General features: G+C 48.5%; 2 protein-coding genes across 14 annotated transcripts; both read right to left on the bottom strand.

The window, feature by feature from the left end:
- Positions 1-5: 5 nt before the first annotated feature.
- On the bottom strand, positions 6-10190 carry LOC117648075 (zinc finger protein 664-like). Of its 13 annotated transcripts, none has more exons than XM_034390243.1 (6): positions 10058-10190; positions 8244-8445; positions 6357-6461; positions 3019-3123; positions 2498-2593; positions 6-1604 (listed from the first exon to the last, which is right to left on the bottom strand). In XM_034390243.1, the coding sequence occupies exons 2-6, from the start codon at positions 8296-8298 to the stop codon at positions 898-900; spliced, it is 1068 nt and encodes a 355-aa protein (XP_034246134.1). In that variant the 5' UTR covers positions 8299-8445; positions 10058-10190; the 3' UTR covers positions 6-897. The 13 variants fall into 13 exon arrangements, with proteins under 13 accessions (XP_034246134.1, XP_034246136.1, XP_034246137.1 ...); XM_034390245.1 differs by lacking the exon at positions 10058-10190 and adding an exon at positions 9478-9526; XM_034390246.1 differs by lacking the exon at positions 10058-10190 and adding an exon at positions 9375-9436.
- A 716-nt stretch (positions 10191-10906) lies between these two features.
- Positions 10907-16164, bottom strand: LOC117648491 (protein takeout-like). The gene is made up of 6 exons (XM_034390997.1): positions 16098-16164; positions 15388-15489; positions 14717-14864; positions 12564-12697; positions 11854-12009; positions 10907-11507 (listed from the first exon to the last, which is right to left on the bottom strand). The coding sequence occupies exons 1-6, from the start codon at positions 16162-16164 to the stop codon at positions 11356-11358; spliced, it is 759 nt and encodes a 252-aa protein (XP_034246888.1). The 3' UTR covers positions 10907-11355.
- Positions 16165-16497: the final 333 nt, after the last annotated feature.

The raw sequence follows: 16497 nt of genomic DNA, 5'->3' as shown, positions 1-16497 counted from the left end.
ATACGAAAAGGAAACTTCCATTTAACAGTAAAACACTTAACAAGGACATAAATTCAGCATCATAAATAAATCAGCAGCAACACAAAAATGAAATGTCAAGCAGGTCCAAGAAGTATTATACAGATAAAAAGGTTTTCTTTAGGATTCAATCAAAGTACATTCGGTATCTTAAGACAAACATAAACACAATAAAGAAACGATTTCACAATGAAACTTTTTACAAAAAAGGAAATCAAAACTATCCTGGCCAAGGAAAGGAAAAAGAAGATCTTTATAAGAGAGGCCAAGCATGTAGTGCTAAAGTTTCGAATGAGTACACGGCGAAAACGGTACCCGGTTTTCCCAGGAGCCCTACGGCGAAGACATAGGCGATTTCCAGGGTGTTCCTGGGAAAACCAGGAACCGCTTTTACCGTGTAGAAACTGCAGTTAAGCTGCGAAGACTTAGAAACTTGACTCTAAATGTACACGGACTGGACTATTTTTATTACAAACTGAAACCATTATAATGCAATTCCACACACGATCAGAAATTTGTTAACAGTTAGTCAAAATTTGTCAGTGGGTGGTTGCACTTTAGTCACCAGATAAAGCAGAGCACCAATTTGATTCAAGCTGGTAAAGACAGTAGTTCCTCAACGTTAAGTGTCTTGAAACATGAGTGAGGGGCGCTATCTCATGGCTTCATGAATACTATGGTAAACAGCATTTACACCGATAATATTTGTCCATAAAGAGTTTTCCTTAGTTTGAATTAGTGAGCCTTACAAAGCAGACCGCTCGGTGGAACGTCCACACAAACACTTATTCCACATTTAGAGGCTTCTTCTCGGCGTGGGTCTTGAGGTGCTCGACAAGAAGGGACTTTCGCGAGAAGGACTTGGTACTAGACAGATGTCTACCTAGTGTGGATCCTTTCGTGCCTGGTCAAATTGCTTGAACTCGCAAACTTCTTCGCGCACACGTTGCACTCGAAAGGCTTCTCCCCAGTGTGGATCCTTTTATGCTTGGTCAAATTGCCCAAAGACGTAAACGTCATTGCACAAACTTGGCACTGAAAAGGCTTCTCCCCAGTGTGCAGCCTTTCATGCGTCATCAAATCGCCAGATTGGGTAAACTTCATTTCACACACTTTGCACTGGAAAGGCTTCTCCCCAGTGTGGATCCTTACATGCCGGGACAAATGGCCAGATTGGGTAAACTTCTTCCCACACACTTTGCACTGGAAAGGCTTCTCCCCAGTGTGGGTCCTTTCATGCTGGGACAAATTGCCCGAAAGCGCAAACTTCTTTCCACACACTTTGCACTGAAAAGCCTTCCCCCCAGTGTGGGTCCTTGAATGCGCTTCTAGATGGGACGCCCACTGGAACTCCTTGCCGCAGTGTTGGCAGGCGTGCCGCTTGCCGCGCGCTGCGAGGTGCTTCTCCAGGCCCGCCTCGGCATCCAAGGCCGCTCCACGCTCCGCACACTGCGAGGCGACAGCGCGGTCCGCCCCTCCGTCCCCAGCCGTGCCGCTGGCCGCGGAGTCCTGCTTGGCGTGGCCGACTCCAGAGGCGAGCGAGAAGGTGGCGTCGATGTGCAGCCACGGCTCCTCAGCCTCCAACCCTGCAAACAAACGAACACACCGTCAACAACGCCTCACGGTGCCCAGCACGCGGCCGTTAGCGTACAGTGCGTTGCCTGACGTCAAACAAATGGCTTGGAGAAACGACGGCCCATGCAGGCGGCACACTGCAAGAAAAAGTGTAGATAGTACAACAAAAGTACAACAGATACTGTACAATAAAAGTACAACAGGGATTGTAGAAAGTACAACGAGAATTGTACAAACCACAACGAGCCCTGGACTGCACAGCACTCCTCATGCCGCTTCCATTGTACTTTGTACAACAATTGTTGTACTTGAAAAGAACACTAAATTCCTGATAAAAAATTTGCCAGAAATGTGTGTACTTTCATTGTGGTTATTTCCTGCAGTGCAGATTGCAGCAGGAACGACCACCATGGCAAATGGGTTCAAACGACAGCCAACGGTACACTGTGAAAATTTGTGTCGTCACTTGATGACAATTTCAAGGCTAAATTTCCTTATAACAATGTCATCAAATCAATTGATGACATTGTTGTCACGCCCATGCAATAAGCATAGGAGCTTTGATGAAAAGGTCATCAATTTGAGATGAGATTGTCATCATTTCAAAGTGATGAAAATATTATCCCTTTTTTGTCATACAGCGACAACAACTTTTCACAGCGTACAGGGCAAACATCGCGGAAATTCGGACCGGGGCGATTGCAGCCTTGAAGATACTGTGCTGATGGCAGCAGTTGAATCGTTCATCACAGTCGCAGCGATTATCTAGAGATGCATCTGGCTCATCTGGGGAAGTTACAGTACTCGCCAGTGGCACTCGAGGCATTCCGAACTCCGAACTTGTCGACTTCATGGCAAGTTCATGCTCGAGACCACTGGCTGCGGTACAGCCCCACCCACTCACCGTCCGAGTCGTCCTGTCCTGGGGGGCCGGCGGTGCTGCATGCACCTGCAGGAGGGCTGTCGCACTGCTCTGCCTTCACCTTGACGCGCCAGGCACCTGCAAGCAACGGTTGTCACGGAGTTGGTTTCAGTTTTGATCTGATTTGACAATATCTTAGGCTAAAACTGCATTGGGGTTGATTTCAGATCTTGGGCAGGAACGAGCACCATAGAAAACGTGTCAGAACGACAGCACACGAAAAATGACAAGCATCACGGACATTTTGGGCAGGGCGATTGCCAGCCACGGATCGCAAAGGTGCAGACAGGGGCTGCAATTCTGAAGGCAGCCAGTGAATCGTTCGTCACAATCAATACGATTATCAAACGATGCATGCATGTGTCCTGGAGAACGTAAAGTGTAGGCTCAAATGGAAGCACTTGCAACTTCTCCGGCGACTAAAAGAGTGCTGAGTGATGTGGTCAGAATGTCACAGGTGAGCTCCGAAGACTAACGGTCTGCCCCCGCCAGCAGCCACTCACCGTCCGAGTCGTCCTGTCCAGCGCCCGGGGCGCTGAGGCCACACCGCGCTCCTCCTGCTGGGGGGCTGCCACACTCCTCTGCCTCCGTCTTGACGCGCCAGGCACCTGCAAGCAGCACAGCGTTAGCGCCAAAATCAAACTGCATCAACCACTAACTACCTTTCCCTACTCAAAACTAACTTCAATGCACTTTAAAATACCGAACCATTAAAACAAGCGGAACGAAAATTAATAACTGCACTGCAGCAAGCAATTTCTCAAGGAAACAGCCAGACCGAATTCGCAGCAAAAATTTGTAGCTCAAGCATTCTACAATAATGACATTGACACTGCACCAGGTCACGTGACCACACACCAACACCAACCGCCGCAGGGGCATGCACAGACCAACACAGCACGGCAAGGCACGTGAATGTGAACTGGGTAACGGAAGAAAGTCGACACACAACGCACGACGGGGCTGAGCATTTTCATTCAATATGGTCGGGTCAGAACAAAAAACACATCGTAATTGCAATAAACCAAACATTTCGCGCCACAAAAACCCTCAATCAGGGATACAATCGGAGAACTAAAAAGTAACAAAACTCTTAGTTGACAATAAATCACTCCAAAAAGGACAATGCTTTGGCATCCCAATACAATCCACAGCCAACAAAGAAAAGACATCATATTCCAACCCAGCCAGTCTGTAATTGATATGATACAGATCAAAACGTTTTGAAAGTACACAGGGCAAAAACATTTTGATTACCAAATAGAGACAAAAAAAAAACAGTCACAAAAATCAGTTAAAAGTTGCAGTTCTGTCGGAAGAGTAAGCAGAACACATCACTGTTTCTAGCCCGTAACAAAAGATAAATTCAGACTTCAGAGATTATTTGAACACAAAATCAGAGGCGCTATCACATGATCTCTAGGATGGACAGAATTTACGCCTACAATATTTATTACCGAAAAGTCTGTCCTTAACTTGAACCATGCGAAGCTTAAAGACTTCTGCGCATCCGAGGCAGGCCGCTTTGGCGAACGTCCGAACGCACGTACATTAAGATTAAACTGGCTTCTTGTTAGCGTGGGTCTTGCTGTGCGCGGCAAGATTAGACCTCTGGGAGAACCGCTTCTCGCACACTTGGCACTTATAAGGCTTTTCCCCAGTGTGGCTTCTTTCGTGCTTGTTCAAATGGGTTGACTGGGTAAACTTCTTTCCACACACTTCACACTGGAAAGGCTTCTCCCCACTGTGGATCCTTTCGTGCTTCTTCAAATGGGTTGACTCGGTAAACTTCTTTCCACACACTTTGCACTGGAAAGGCTTCTCCCCAGAGTGAATCCTTTCATGCGCCTTCAAGGCGCCTGATTTGGTAAACTTCACTGGTAAAACTAAAGCGTAGTATTACCCACTGTTTTCAAGCGTAATCAGGTTACGCTTGAAATGAAGCGTAACAGGCTCATCCGCCAAGATTCCCCCTATCTAAATGCATGGGAGAATTTCTAGTCTATGCTTGATTTCAAGCGTAACGTCTTCAAGAGTAACTTTATGCTTGACTCAAGCATAGAGTTACGCTTTAGTTTTACCAGTGTTCTTCCCACACACTTCACACTTAAAAGGCTTCTCCCCAGTGTGGGTTCTTAAATGCCCTTCAAGATGGGACGCCCACGGGAAGTCCTTGCCGCAGTGTTGGCAGGCGTGCCACTTGCCGCGCGCTGCGAGGTGCTTCTCCAGGCCCGCCTCGGCATCCAAGGCCGCTCCACGCTCCGCACACTGCGAGGCGACAGCGCGGTCCGCCCCTCCGTCCCCAGCCGTGCCGCTGGCCGCGGAGTCCTGCTTGGCGTGGCCGACTCCAGAGGCGAGCGAGAAGGTGGCGTCGATGTGCAGCCACGGCTCCTCAGCCTCCAACCCTGCAACTATACATTAGGAATCATCAATAGGGTATAAGGGTGGAGCGATGGATCGAAAATGGAGAGATTTTCCATAGAGAGAACATCCCAGACTAGTTGTTTGCCGGAATAATTTTGGCTAGGGCTACCCCCTTCTTGTCCATTAGAGGCCTCACCTTTACGAATATAGTGAGACAAATTTTACAACTCATTTCTCGCTTTTAATGAAGAACATATCTCCGACGGCTGTGGAATTTGTAGAAAGCCGTCAGGCAAGGCTTTTGGCCCTAGCGAAGGCCGTTTATGATACTTAAAACAAGCGTGAAAATCGTCGCTTTTCCTGTATTTTGATGCTTATCTGCATCTGGGCGGAGAATTTGACCGTAGATGGGCCCATCTCTGAATACACGTTTTTTAGTAACTGTAAGCATCCAGTATCAAAAAGTAACATCAGAATCAGCAGAACCGGAAATGGCCATGGTCGCTCCAGAAGGGGACACGACCAAACTTTTTAAACTTTATTTTTACACTGTAAATGTGTTACGGTAAAAGGCTGCACCACCATATTATGGTGGAGATTTTCTCCATAATACAAACGAAATTCGTCCAAATATCTAAACGGTGTAGTGAATTATCAGTGGTATGTTATGGAGTCAGCTGCACCACCATAATATGAAACATTTGCACCGTATTATGGAGAATCATCAATATACAACATTTAGAGTGAAGACGCGTTTCGGTTTAAAACTTTGTATTTTTTATGTTATTTTCTCAATCAAATGTACGTGATTCTCATTGAAAACTGATGGTAGGGCACTGGAAGAAAACATAGAGAACACTTTAGACAGGAATATTCAACTACCGGCTCAAATCGAGATCGATCGGTTACCTGTACATTCTGTCTAGATTTCAAGAAACTACAGACAAGGTAGGTGTACGCCAGACCGTGTCTTCACTGTCCTGTGAAGTGTGGTACAGACTATAGATAATGTGTGGCAGGCGCAAAACTGTGGTTGCACAAATTTACCACACGTGGAAATGCGGTCAATACTCCTTAAAATCAGTGGTCAGCATAGTACCACATAAAATTCAGGGTGGACACCACAGCAAATTTGTGGTCAGTCCTCTACACCTCACAAAAGGGTGGTCTTGACCACGCAATACATGAGGTAACGGCTAAATTGAAGGCTTGTACACCACTTTTGTGAAGGGGTGTAATTCCTACCCTATTTGTACGTGGGGTAGAATGAGGTAACCACATTTTTGGGGTCACCACAGCCAAATGAGGCAAATTCACCACACTTTCGGTCTCAGTCTTGTCGTAACAAGCTTCGCGATGACGTTTATAACTGCCTTGGCCTACCCAGCTAAAGTAAAGCTCGTCCAAAATTAGGTATTCATCAAGACTCTTTCATTCTCAGTGACCCTATTCCACTGAGATGAAGCTAGCCACTCACCGTCCGCGTCGTCCTGTCCTTGTCCCGCCAAGCTGCGTCCACGCCGCGGTGATCCAGCAGGAGGGCTGCCGCACTGCTCTGCCTCCCTCTTGACGCGCCAGGCACCTGCAAGCAGCACACCGTCAGCGAAAGCAGCAAGCACCAACAGGACACCACCGACGCACACGCCATCCAGAACAAGCATGCACAGACCGCTTCAATCGAAGTGTGATCCACCCACGACCAGACATGCAAATGAAAAATGGGCGCATGTCGACAATATGAAAGGCAGTGCACTGAGAAAACATTACGAACTATTTTAAGCCTTACAAAGGAAAGCAGCTTGTTGTAACAGGGTATTTAGAGCATACATAAGCTTACATAGCATATACTTCGTAATTTACAGACCATTTCTTCATATTACAAAGTAAATAAGTTTGAACTGTGCACGGTAAAAACGAAACCTGGGATTCCCAGGAGCCCTATGTTATAAGGTATAGGAGTTTCCAGGAGATTCTTGGGATGCCCAGGAAATGTTATTACTGCGTGTATGCGTTAAATACTTCGAAAGCGTGTGGACAGGACTCCAAGGGTGGACAACTCGGAAAATTTACGTGCGAAGAACACGTTCCCGCCAGGGAACATAGCGGAACATCAGAACATCAAAGAACATTAACGTAAGAACATTTTCAAGAACACACTAAATTACTATGTAGATTTTTCTGCCCGCCAATGCAAAAAAATTAAACATACACTTCATAACGTACAAATTTGTGCGCGACAATGCACGATTTCCTGCCTACACTCTCAGCCGTTTACTGACTATTTCTCATTAGCAGACGTATTTCTGTAAGCAACTATAATACTTAGTGTTAAGTTCTTAAATACTTAAAAGTTTCTTTGTAATTTACTAAGAAAACGGTAATATCAGTACAGTAATTAGCAATTGCTAAGTAATACTGACAAAAAATACTAAGTATTATGGTTGCTTACAGAAATGCGTAAGCCAATGAGAAAAAGTCAGTAAAAGGCTGAGAGTGTACATGCGCAGAAAATCGTGCATTGTCGCGCACAAATTCGTGCGTTACGACGTGCAGCTTGAATTTCTTTCATTCGCGCGCAGAATAACCTACATAGTGACACGTTTGTGACCGAAGTGTTTCTCAAAAGTGTCATTTTCCTCTCGAAAGGAGAGAGACTATCATTCTCGGACAGAAGAATCCCGGGAACATGACAGAACATCAGGGACAAAAACGTCGGGTACATTAGAGAACATTTTACTAACATCAGGGAATGTCGGAACGCTGAAACATTATCCCGGAACATCGAAGAACATGATCGAACATTGGGTTAGAATGTAATTGCGAAACACCGGAAACATCCGGGGAAATCGAACATTGGGAAAATTATCTCAGAATATCGGAGAACATCATATGATAGAGAACATTTAAAACATTGAAACACGTGTTCCTGCGTATCATTAAGTGGCAACAAACTCTCATAAATTTAAAAATTGCACAGGCAATCAAAACAACAAGCAAAATAATTCCTGAAATTGCTGGAATGTACGAGGCATACGCCTCCTAGTGTCTGATCATTCCAGCATGCGCCTTCAAGAAGCATGGGTGTCGAAGCACGTGCCGCAAGCGAACCGAGGAATGTACTGTGTCTCCAAGAGCACATCAAAATTTGGATTCCGACCCAATCGAATGTGTCACTAGGGACCGGCACTCCAAAAGGATTCCACTGCTATAGACACATCTAGCTGGGCCTGAAGTGAAGAACAAAAAGAACATGAGCCGGAAACAGCTTCCAAAGAAAGCTTGTTTACCGATGACAAGTGTTAATTCTCATCCCAAAAATTAAAATAAAAGCTCGATTTTATAGTAGAATTTTATTTAAACCTGCCTGTTTCTTCGTAGATGAAGCTTCCATCAGTTCTTCGATCCACGACGACACCCATCTGGTGTACGCCAGAGCTCGCAAGACCTTGCCTCTGCTGTCCCAATTCAACAATTCACGCCAGGCGGAAGTTACGATAGGTCAAGTGTTCGCAAGTGAAGACTGCAAAATCGCATGAGTGCGCCTTGTTTACAGTCCTCTACTGAATCTGAAATCAGAAAACAACATTGAAGTGCACAGACAAAAACGTGGATGATATTTTCTTCACCTCCGTATGATGACAAACTCATCACAAATTGGCGACAATTGCATCAAAGCTCCTAAACTTGTTACATGGGCGTGACAACAATGTCATCAATTGTTTTGATGACATTGTTGTAAGGAAAATTAGCCTTGAAATAGTCATCAAGTGAAGACTCAATTTTCACAGTGCAGAACAACTGATGGGTGCTTGAGATGATTCCAGAACGGAAGTCAACATGTCACGCTCCTTTAAAAAATTGTGTCACTTACGTCGGAATGTGAATCGGCCACATATTAGCGTTTTCACATTCAAACAAATGTGACACAATGCTCAAAGGAACGTGACAATAGGCCATTCCGCTGCTTGGAAAAGAGGAAGAAAAGAAGTACATACTTCCGTCCCCTCGCCTGCGGGGGGACGAGAGGGGCAGCGGAAGTTCCGTCCCCCCGCAGGCGAGGGGACGGAAGTATGTACTTCTTTTCTTCCTCTTTTCCAAGCAGCGGAATGGCCTATTAGTCACAGCCATACGTGACGGCACGGTTCTAGAATGAGAGCCCTGTTAGTCGCGGGAAACGAGCCCTAGCACATGATAGGCAATTTCGGGTCCGACTCGACAGATTAATAGGGTACACATCAGAGCTACGTTTCGTTAGCGAATCGAGCCAACAAGCAAACGAGCCGAACGAGCGTCAGAGTATGAGAAGTTACTCTGCGTTGACCAATCACAGCGCGTCCAAGGGTTGTCCGCTCAAACATTTTTTCATATTTCGTAGCTCGTTGGCTCACATGCTCGTTTGCTCGTTTCTTTAACGACACGTAGCTCAGAGAAGAGCTATTCCGGAAGTTGAGAAGAAATCAAGAAGAACAAAGTATGCGTATGAAGGAGCGTCTACGTCGCCGGTCTGCCGCTTTCGTAGAGTTATATTCTCATTCAAGACGGGCGCTTGTACTACTTGATTTCTTCTCAACTTCCGGTTCAGCTCTTCTCAGAAGTACCCTCTTGATCCGGACTTGTTCAGATAAAGATTATTGTGCAAGGTTGGTGTACGCCAGACCGTGTATTGCCGTAACAGGCTTCGCGATGCTGCGCCAGTTATAACAGTCCACGCGGTAAAGCTAAAGCATAGTAATACCCTCTGTTTTCAAGCGTATTCAGGTTACGCTTGAAATCAATGCATTGGGTAAATTCCAGAGTCTGCTTCATTTCAAGTGTAACGTCTTCAAGCGTAACTTTATGCTTGACTCAAGCATAGAGTTACACTAGTTTTACCAGTGTGGCATTAGGTTTAACAGCCACAACCTTCATTATTTCTCCCAGAGATCGCAGCCTGCGAGGGATTTTTTTTCTTTGAATTTCAAACCAAACCGGGTTCAAATCCCAGTGGGGTATATTTTGGACATTCTTTTTATTCAAATTTTTGCATTGTTTCTGATGTTTTTGAGGGAGCTGATGACGAAAATAACATTAATTTTGACCCCAGACTCAGGTTCAAATCCCGTCTGGGTTAAACACAGGCGAAATTCGCACATTCCCTGATGAACGGGACGGGCTAAAGTTGCCGATGTATATCCCTACTTTTCCTGTTATTGTCACTCTTTTTAAAGGTGCAAAGTCACTCTTCTACTGTTTTCAACAGCCCTGGGCGCTGGCAACCCTGTATTATGATAACAGGAGAGAAACCAGGGATAGATGTAGCTGAGCATCATTGGGAGGAACCGATTTGAAATGGTGCCCTCTCAGTGAGCCAGAGGTTCTGACTCCAAACCATGGTTAGATTTGGAGCATCATGGAGGCGGTCAAAATCCCGGACGCGTTTCGAGCTCCAGAGTCGCGAAACAGGACTCGAACCGAACGCGTGACCCAAACCACGCTCCGTGCGGCAGAGAGCGCAGCCAGGGACCGTAGCGCAAACTGGCGCCTGCCCACAGGCCAGGTGCCGAATGGGTGGCCTACCCGCAAGGCGCTCTGGTCTCGGGTGCGCAGAGTGCGCCAGACCGGCGCCGGCGGCCAAAACTCTGGACCTCGGGCAAACGCCTGGACTGTGCAGATCGACTGGAGTAACCTGGCTGGTCTAGGCTGGACACTGGGAATCAATGCGACCCAACAGGCTTTCACTTCAAAGATCACTTAAATTTGTATCCCGATAGAAGAACCAGACTTTCTAAACCTTCAAGTTTTAACTATGCTAATTGATAGCCTCTGCGGTGCACAAATTTCCTTTTCTTTGGAATAAAAACTTAAAAGATTCATAAAATGTCTGATTTTTGGGTGCAGGTGGCGTGTTGTGAAATCAAACTCAGAACACACACGGTAAAAACGATTCCTGTTTTTTTTTTTTCAGGAACTCCCTGGAAATCGCCTATGTCTCTAACATTGGCTTCCTGGGAAAAGCAGGTACCGTTTTTACCGTGCACGTTTTCATCATTTTAACAACAGAATGTTATCACTTATAATTTTTTTTATTGACAAATATAATCCATTCTCTTACACATGTACAGTACTATGACTAGCTATGTCGAAATGTCAGCTTCGCTATGCACGAATGAATATGAGGTGGGTAACGATTTCTTTACGGGCTAGGAACGTGTGAATTACGTTCATCACGTAATCCATGTACTTCTGAGAGTCGTCGTCGGGTACACGTCACAGTGGGGGCAGACGACCGTGGTGAAGCAGTCACAATTCTATAGACGCGTTTCTAGCTTCAGAGTCCGCTGAACAGGACTCGATCCGAGCGTGTGACTCCACCAATGGATTGCTCGTTCGAAAAGCAATCCATTGGTGGGGTCACACGTTCAGGTCGAGTTCCATTAAGCGACTCCGGAGCTCAAAACGCGTCCGGTCTCCTGGCCCACTGTACGCCGTAAACGTGTTCACGGCGCGAAGAGGTCGCTGACGGGCACCGCGTTGATGAGGTTCTTGATGACGGCCTCCACCACCTCGCGCGCTGCCTCCACCATGCTGGGGCCCAGCTCCCTCAGGACGTCGCGCCAGTTGTCGTTCAGGAACTTGTTCAGTTGGTCTCCTGCAAATGAGATGGGGATTGAGGCAAATGCCGGTCAGGCGCGGATACTGCAGAGGGAAGGGGTTCTTGCCCCCTCCCTTTTTGACAACTAATGGTAGCGGCGGCTGAATTCCCGAACGCGTTTTGAGCTCCAGAGTCTCTAAATGGGACTCGAACCGAACGTCCACCAATGGATTGCTCTCTGAACGAGGAATCCATTGGTGGGGTCAAACGTTCGGTTCGAGTCCTGTTTAGCGAGTCTGGAGCTCAAAACGCGTCTTGAGTTTTGGCCGCCTCCACCGGTCTTCTGGCCCACCGTGATCCGTCACGATGCCAGAACGTCGTGAAACAAGAAGCTGTTCCTCACCCAGACGACGGTCCCCGTTGAAGAGTCCATTCAGCTCGCACTTGAGTCCGTCGGCGTCGGTGATGCGAATCTTGGAGTTGACGAGCGTGGAGTACTCCTTGCCGTCCGCGCCCTTCCTCAGAGGCCAGTCAAACGAGTAGTGCAGCTTGAGATTTTCTGCGGACAACAGTGAGGGACTTTACTCTGTCTCTGTGCTAAAGGGTATCTGTCGCAAGATTTTGCAATTTTAAAGCAGCCGAAAAGTCGTTGCAAGCTTAGCGCCTGGAGGGTGGGCCTTCCCGTCACACACCAGTGCGGCGACGTTGCCTACCCAGCACTTCGCAGGCGCCAGAGCCCTGCGTCACTGTTAAAAATGTGCACTGCACTTTACGTGCAGCAGCGGGGGAAGGTGAACCATATCGTTGTGGACGGTCGGGTGAAACCTTGAGACACCACACCACACGGCAAACGAAAGTCCCACTGCAAAGCCGGTGGTAAGTTTGCTTGCCACAAATTTGACGAGCCGTTTTGAATGCCAAAAATTGCCCCCCCCCCCTCTCTCTCTCTCTCTCTCTCTCTCCCTCTCTCTCCCTCCCTCTCTCTCTCTCTCTCTCTCTCTCTCTCTCTCCTCTCTCTCCTCTCTCTTCTCTCCTTCTCTCTCTCTCTCTCTCTCTCTCTCTCTCTCTCTCTCTCTCTCTCTCTCTCTCTCTCTCTAGCCTAGGCATACGTACGGAAGGTGAAGTTGGAGGGCCCGCTGCCCGTCATGGGCAGCAGCAGGATCCTGCCGGCCGCCTTGTAGGGCCCCGCCATGACGAACGTCGGGAACGTCAGGTCGAAGCTGTTGGTCTTCTCCTTCCAGCTCAGCCTGCAAACCGGCAATTTTTTAATTTTTTTTTGTTTTAAAAAAATAGAGGTCTGCTCGCTTAAACCCTTACGAAAGTATTTTGAGCATACATAGTACAAACTAATTTACTTTGTTATGCAAAGAAATAGTTCGTAAATTACACACGTTAAAAAACGGTTCCTGGTTTTCCCAGGAACTTTCTGGAAATCGCCTATGTTTCTCCCATAGACTTCCTGGGAAAACCAGGTACCGTTTTTACCGCGCAAAATATTTTCTTTGGTAGCTTATGTGTGCTTAAATTACTTTGCCACAACAAGCTGATTTGCTTTGTAAGGCCTAAAATAGTTTGTAAGGTTTCCCCAGTGTATTTCACATGTTTTTTCACACATTTTTCAAGCGACAGTTTAGAAATGTAGACATTACGTGCAGACAAAGATAGTAGTTTAGGATATGGGTGGCGTTAAGTCTGTGGCGGAGCCAGAGGAGAGGTCCGGTGTGTGTGGGGTGTGTGGGGAAGGGGGGGCAAACGTTTCAGGGGTACACCGCGACTCTTACGCCTCCCTTTAAGATGTGCACACACTGGTGAAACAAAGGCATAAAAATTATGCCCCTAAAGGGCGTAAACGATTTACGCCCTTAAAGGGCATAAATCGTTAATGCCTTTGGGAAGGGCATTAAAATTTTGCTTGAATTGCTATACCATTTACGCCGTCCCAAGGGCATAACGATTATGCCCTTGCAAGGGCGTAAAAGAGTATTAATGCCCTAAAGGGCGTAATTTTTATGCCTTTGTTTTACCAGTGCACACACACATTAAAGAAACAAACAAACTCAAACACACACACACACACAGTGCACCTGCACCTGGACAAAGTCGGGCGTCACTGCCAAGGCGAACCAGATCCGAGCGGAGCAGCGGGTCGGAGCGGGAGAGGCGCAGAGCGGTGCGCCGATGTATATATTCCCCTATTTTTAAACTCCCGCAATGAGTTGCGACGCACGCCAACGGCACGCGACGCGATGATTGCGATTCATCTATAAATTATGGAGGTGCGTTTCCTGACTCGCAGCCAATCGGATGGAAGAGACCGAGGGAGACACACCGCTTTCAGTGCCAGCCCTACCGGATGCGACGGCGAGGTGTTCGAATTTAGTCAAGCATGATGGTCCAGTGTTGACAGGGTCGCTAAATGGGACTCGAACCCAACGTGTGACCCCAACGATGGATTGCTCTTCGAACGAGGAATCCATTGGTGGGGTCACACATTCGGTTTGAGTCCTGTTCAGCGACTCTAGAGCTCAAAACGCGTCAAGAGTTTTACCCGCCTCCACCCCTCCACCGGTCTTCTGGCCCACTGAGCAATATCGACACCCTTCCGGATCAAGATACCAGGATTCGAACAGCCGATGCGCGCGACACGCTCGGTGGAGCGTTGGGCACCCCGGTGCCACACTGGGGACCTTGCCCCAAGGTGAGCCAGCCCACAACGACGAGTCGACTCTCTCCCTCTCTCTCCTTTCTCTCTCTCGCTCGCACGCGCGGTGCGCGGTCACCGGCCCGGTCACCGACTCCTCTCCTTGCCACACTTGCTACACACACACACACACACACACTGCTCTCCTTTCTTGACCTGGAGCGCAGCGTACAGTGTACTGTCTCTCTCGCACCTCTAGAGAATGCCCCACGAGTGCGAGAGAGATGGCAGGACGGAAACGAGTCTCGGAATCCGTCTGCAGAGCAACGCCGTCTGAACAGCGATTCCCACGGACCTGTTGCAATTGATGTGCCTTGGCTCCTTGCAAGGCCGCGCGCACAAGGCCCTCCGAACGAGGAATCCATTCGAGACGCGTTTTGAGCCCCAGAGTCGCTAAACAGGACTCGAACCGAACGTGTGACCCCACCAATGGATCGCTCTCCGAACGAGGAATCCATTGGTGGGGTCACACGTTCGGGTCGAGTCCCATTTAGCGACTATGGAGCTCAAAACGCGTCTAAAGATTTGGCCGCTTCCACCGGTCTTCTGGCCCACCGTGACTCACTTCATGTTGCTGATCTTGGCGTCCCGCAGCCCGTAGATCTCCAAGGGGGCCCACGTCAGGTTGAGGTTGATCTGCCCCGAGCCCTGCGCCAGCGACACTCGCGGCACCACGAGCGGGTTCATGTTAGGGATCTTGAGCTTCTTGTCGCCTGGGCGAGACACAAGCAATTGCACTCATCACAAACAACTTTGCAGCGCACGGCGGTACACTCTGTACCACTGTTATAAAACCCTATGAAGAAAATGAAAACAGTGTCACATTTGGCTTCACCTAACCTAAATGTGTGAATGTGACGTCACATTCGTTCAACATTCAATTGAATGTTGATCCACGTTCGAACGAATGTGACACCCTACTTTAACGGCCGAGTCACGTTCAAACGAATGTGACATCATATTCAAACGAACGTGACAAAATTTACACTATTTCCAACGAATGTGACGTCACATTCGTTGGCTACGAGTGACCGGTTTGTAATTTCAATGCCTTTCCCGCACGGTAAAAACGGTTCCTGGTTTTTCCAGGAACTCCCTGGAAATCGCCTATATCTCTAACATTGGCTTCCTGGGAAAACCAGGTACCGTTTTTACCGTGCGTACCATATTTCCTATACATTTTCCTTACCAAAATCAAGCATTTTTTGTTCTCCTGTTTACGCTTGCGTTACTCACCGTTGGTAAGTGCGGGGATCCCCGCGTTGGCCGCACTCTGCGCGCATTCGCTCATGGCAGGCTCCGGCAGCGACCGCGAGCACGGCTTGCCAAAGTAGGCCGCTGAGATGTAAACAAACAAAAACACAAACAAAAACAATAAGACTGTGAGTGGTTTTGTGAGGTTTTGGTTCACCGTAGTGAAGGTCCACTGTGTGGGCATGCCTGCCGGTCGGTGTCGACGCACAGTGGACCAGAAGACCGGTGGAGGCGGCCAAAATTCTAGACGCGTTTTGAGCCCCAGAGTCGCTAAATGGGACTCGAAACGAACGTGTTACCCCACCAATGGATTCCTCGTTCGGAGAGCGATCCATTGGTGGGGTCGCCACTCGTTTGGTTCGAGTCCTGTTTAGCGGCTCTGGAGCTCAAAACGCGTCTCGAATTTTGGCCGCCTCCACCGGTCTTCTGGCCCACTGTGCGACTGGCCCTCCGGATGGGGAAGGCCGCCCCGAGAGTAGCCCTATCGGAAGCGTCACTTCTTCAGTAAAGAGTCGCTAAGTGGGACTCTAACCGAACGTGTGACCCCACCAACGGATTGCTCTCCGAACGAGGAATCCATTGGTGGGGTCACACGTTCGGTTCGAGTCCCATTTAGCGACTCTGGAGCTCAAAACGCGTCCGGGATTTCGACCGCCTCAGCCGGTCTTCCGGCAAATCCACTGTGGACTCACGGAGCTTGGCGCCGTCGGCCGCGGCGAGCAGCGCGGCGAGCACCAGGGCGGCGGCCAGCGCGTCCATGGCGGTGTCTCGGTGCGCACTGCACTGGGCACCTCGGCGACTGCAATTTGTACCCCCGGAAGACGCGCCAAGAGTCCCGTCCCGAGTGCAAGACGCCGCGGTGCAGAACGCACCCGCCGCCGGAGCCGCTTTCGTCGCTCTGTCTCTCTCGCACTCGTGGTGCGTCCAGTTGAGGTGCGAGAGAGACAGAGCGACGACAACGACACTTGGAATCAGTCTGCTGGTGGGCCTGGCGGCGCGAGCGATCCACTGCTATCCGAGCGGGGTAGCAGGGGAGAGGAATGGGAAGGGAATGGGTGGGGGGAGTGGAGGCGTGGTGGACAACAACACCAA

Source organism: Thrips palmi, unplaced genomic scaffold (genome assembly GCF_012932325.1).
Source record: "Thrips palmi isolate BJ-2018 unplaced genomic scaffold, TpBJ-2018v1 HiC_scaffold_3, whole genome shotgun sequence".
NCBI lineage: Eukaryota > Metazoa > Arthropoda > Insecta > Thysanoptera > Thripidae > Thrips > Thrips palmi.
This window is presented reverse-complemented; position numbering and strand designations above follow the sequence as displayed.

Bases quoted from the DNA above. Each gene is read 5' to 3' on its own strand.
- LOC117648075 (XM_034390240.1), bottom strand. From the start codon at position 7,601: ATGTACCCGACGTTTTTGTCCCTGATGTTCTGTCATGTTCCCGGGATT. The intron at 3,124-6,356 runs GTGAGTGGCTAG...TGCTGCTTGCAG, and splicing joins AGGACAGGACGACGCGGACG to GTGCCTGGCGCGTCAAGACG. The intron at 2,594-3,018 runs GTGAGTGGCTGC...CGTTGCTTGCAG, and splicing joins TGGACAGGACGACTCGGACG to GTGCCTGGCGCGTCAAGGTG.
- LOC117648491 (XM_034390997.1), bottom strand. From the start codon at position 16,164: ATGGACGCGCTGGCCGCCGCCCTGGTGCTCGCCGCGCTGCTCGCCGCG. The intron at 12,698-14,716 runs GTGAGTCACGGT...GCCGGTTTGCAG, and splicing joins GCCAAGATCAGCAACATGAA to GCTGAGCTGGAAGGAGAAGA. The intron at 12,010-12,563 runs GTACGTATGCCT...TGTTGTCCGCAG, and splicing joins GCCCTCCAACTTCACCTTCC to AAAATCTCAAGCTGCACTAC.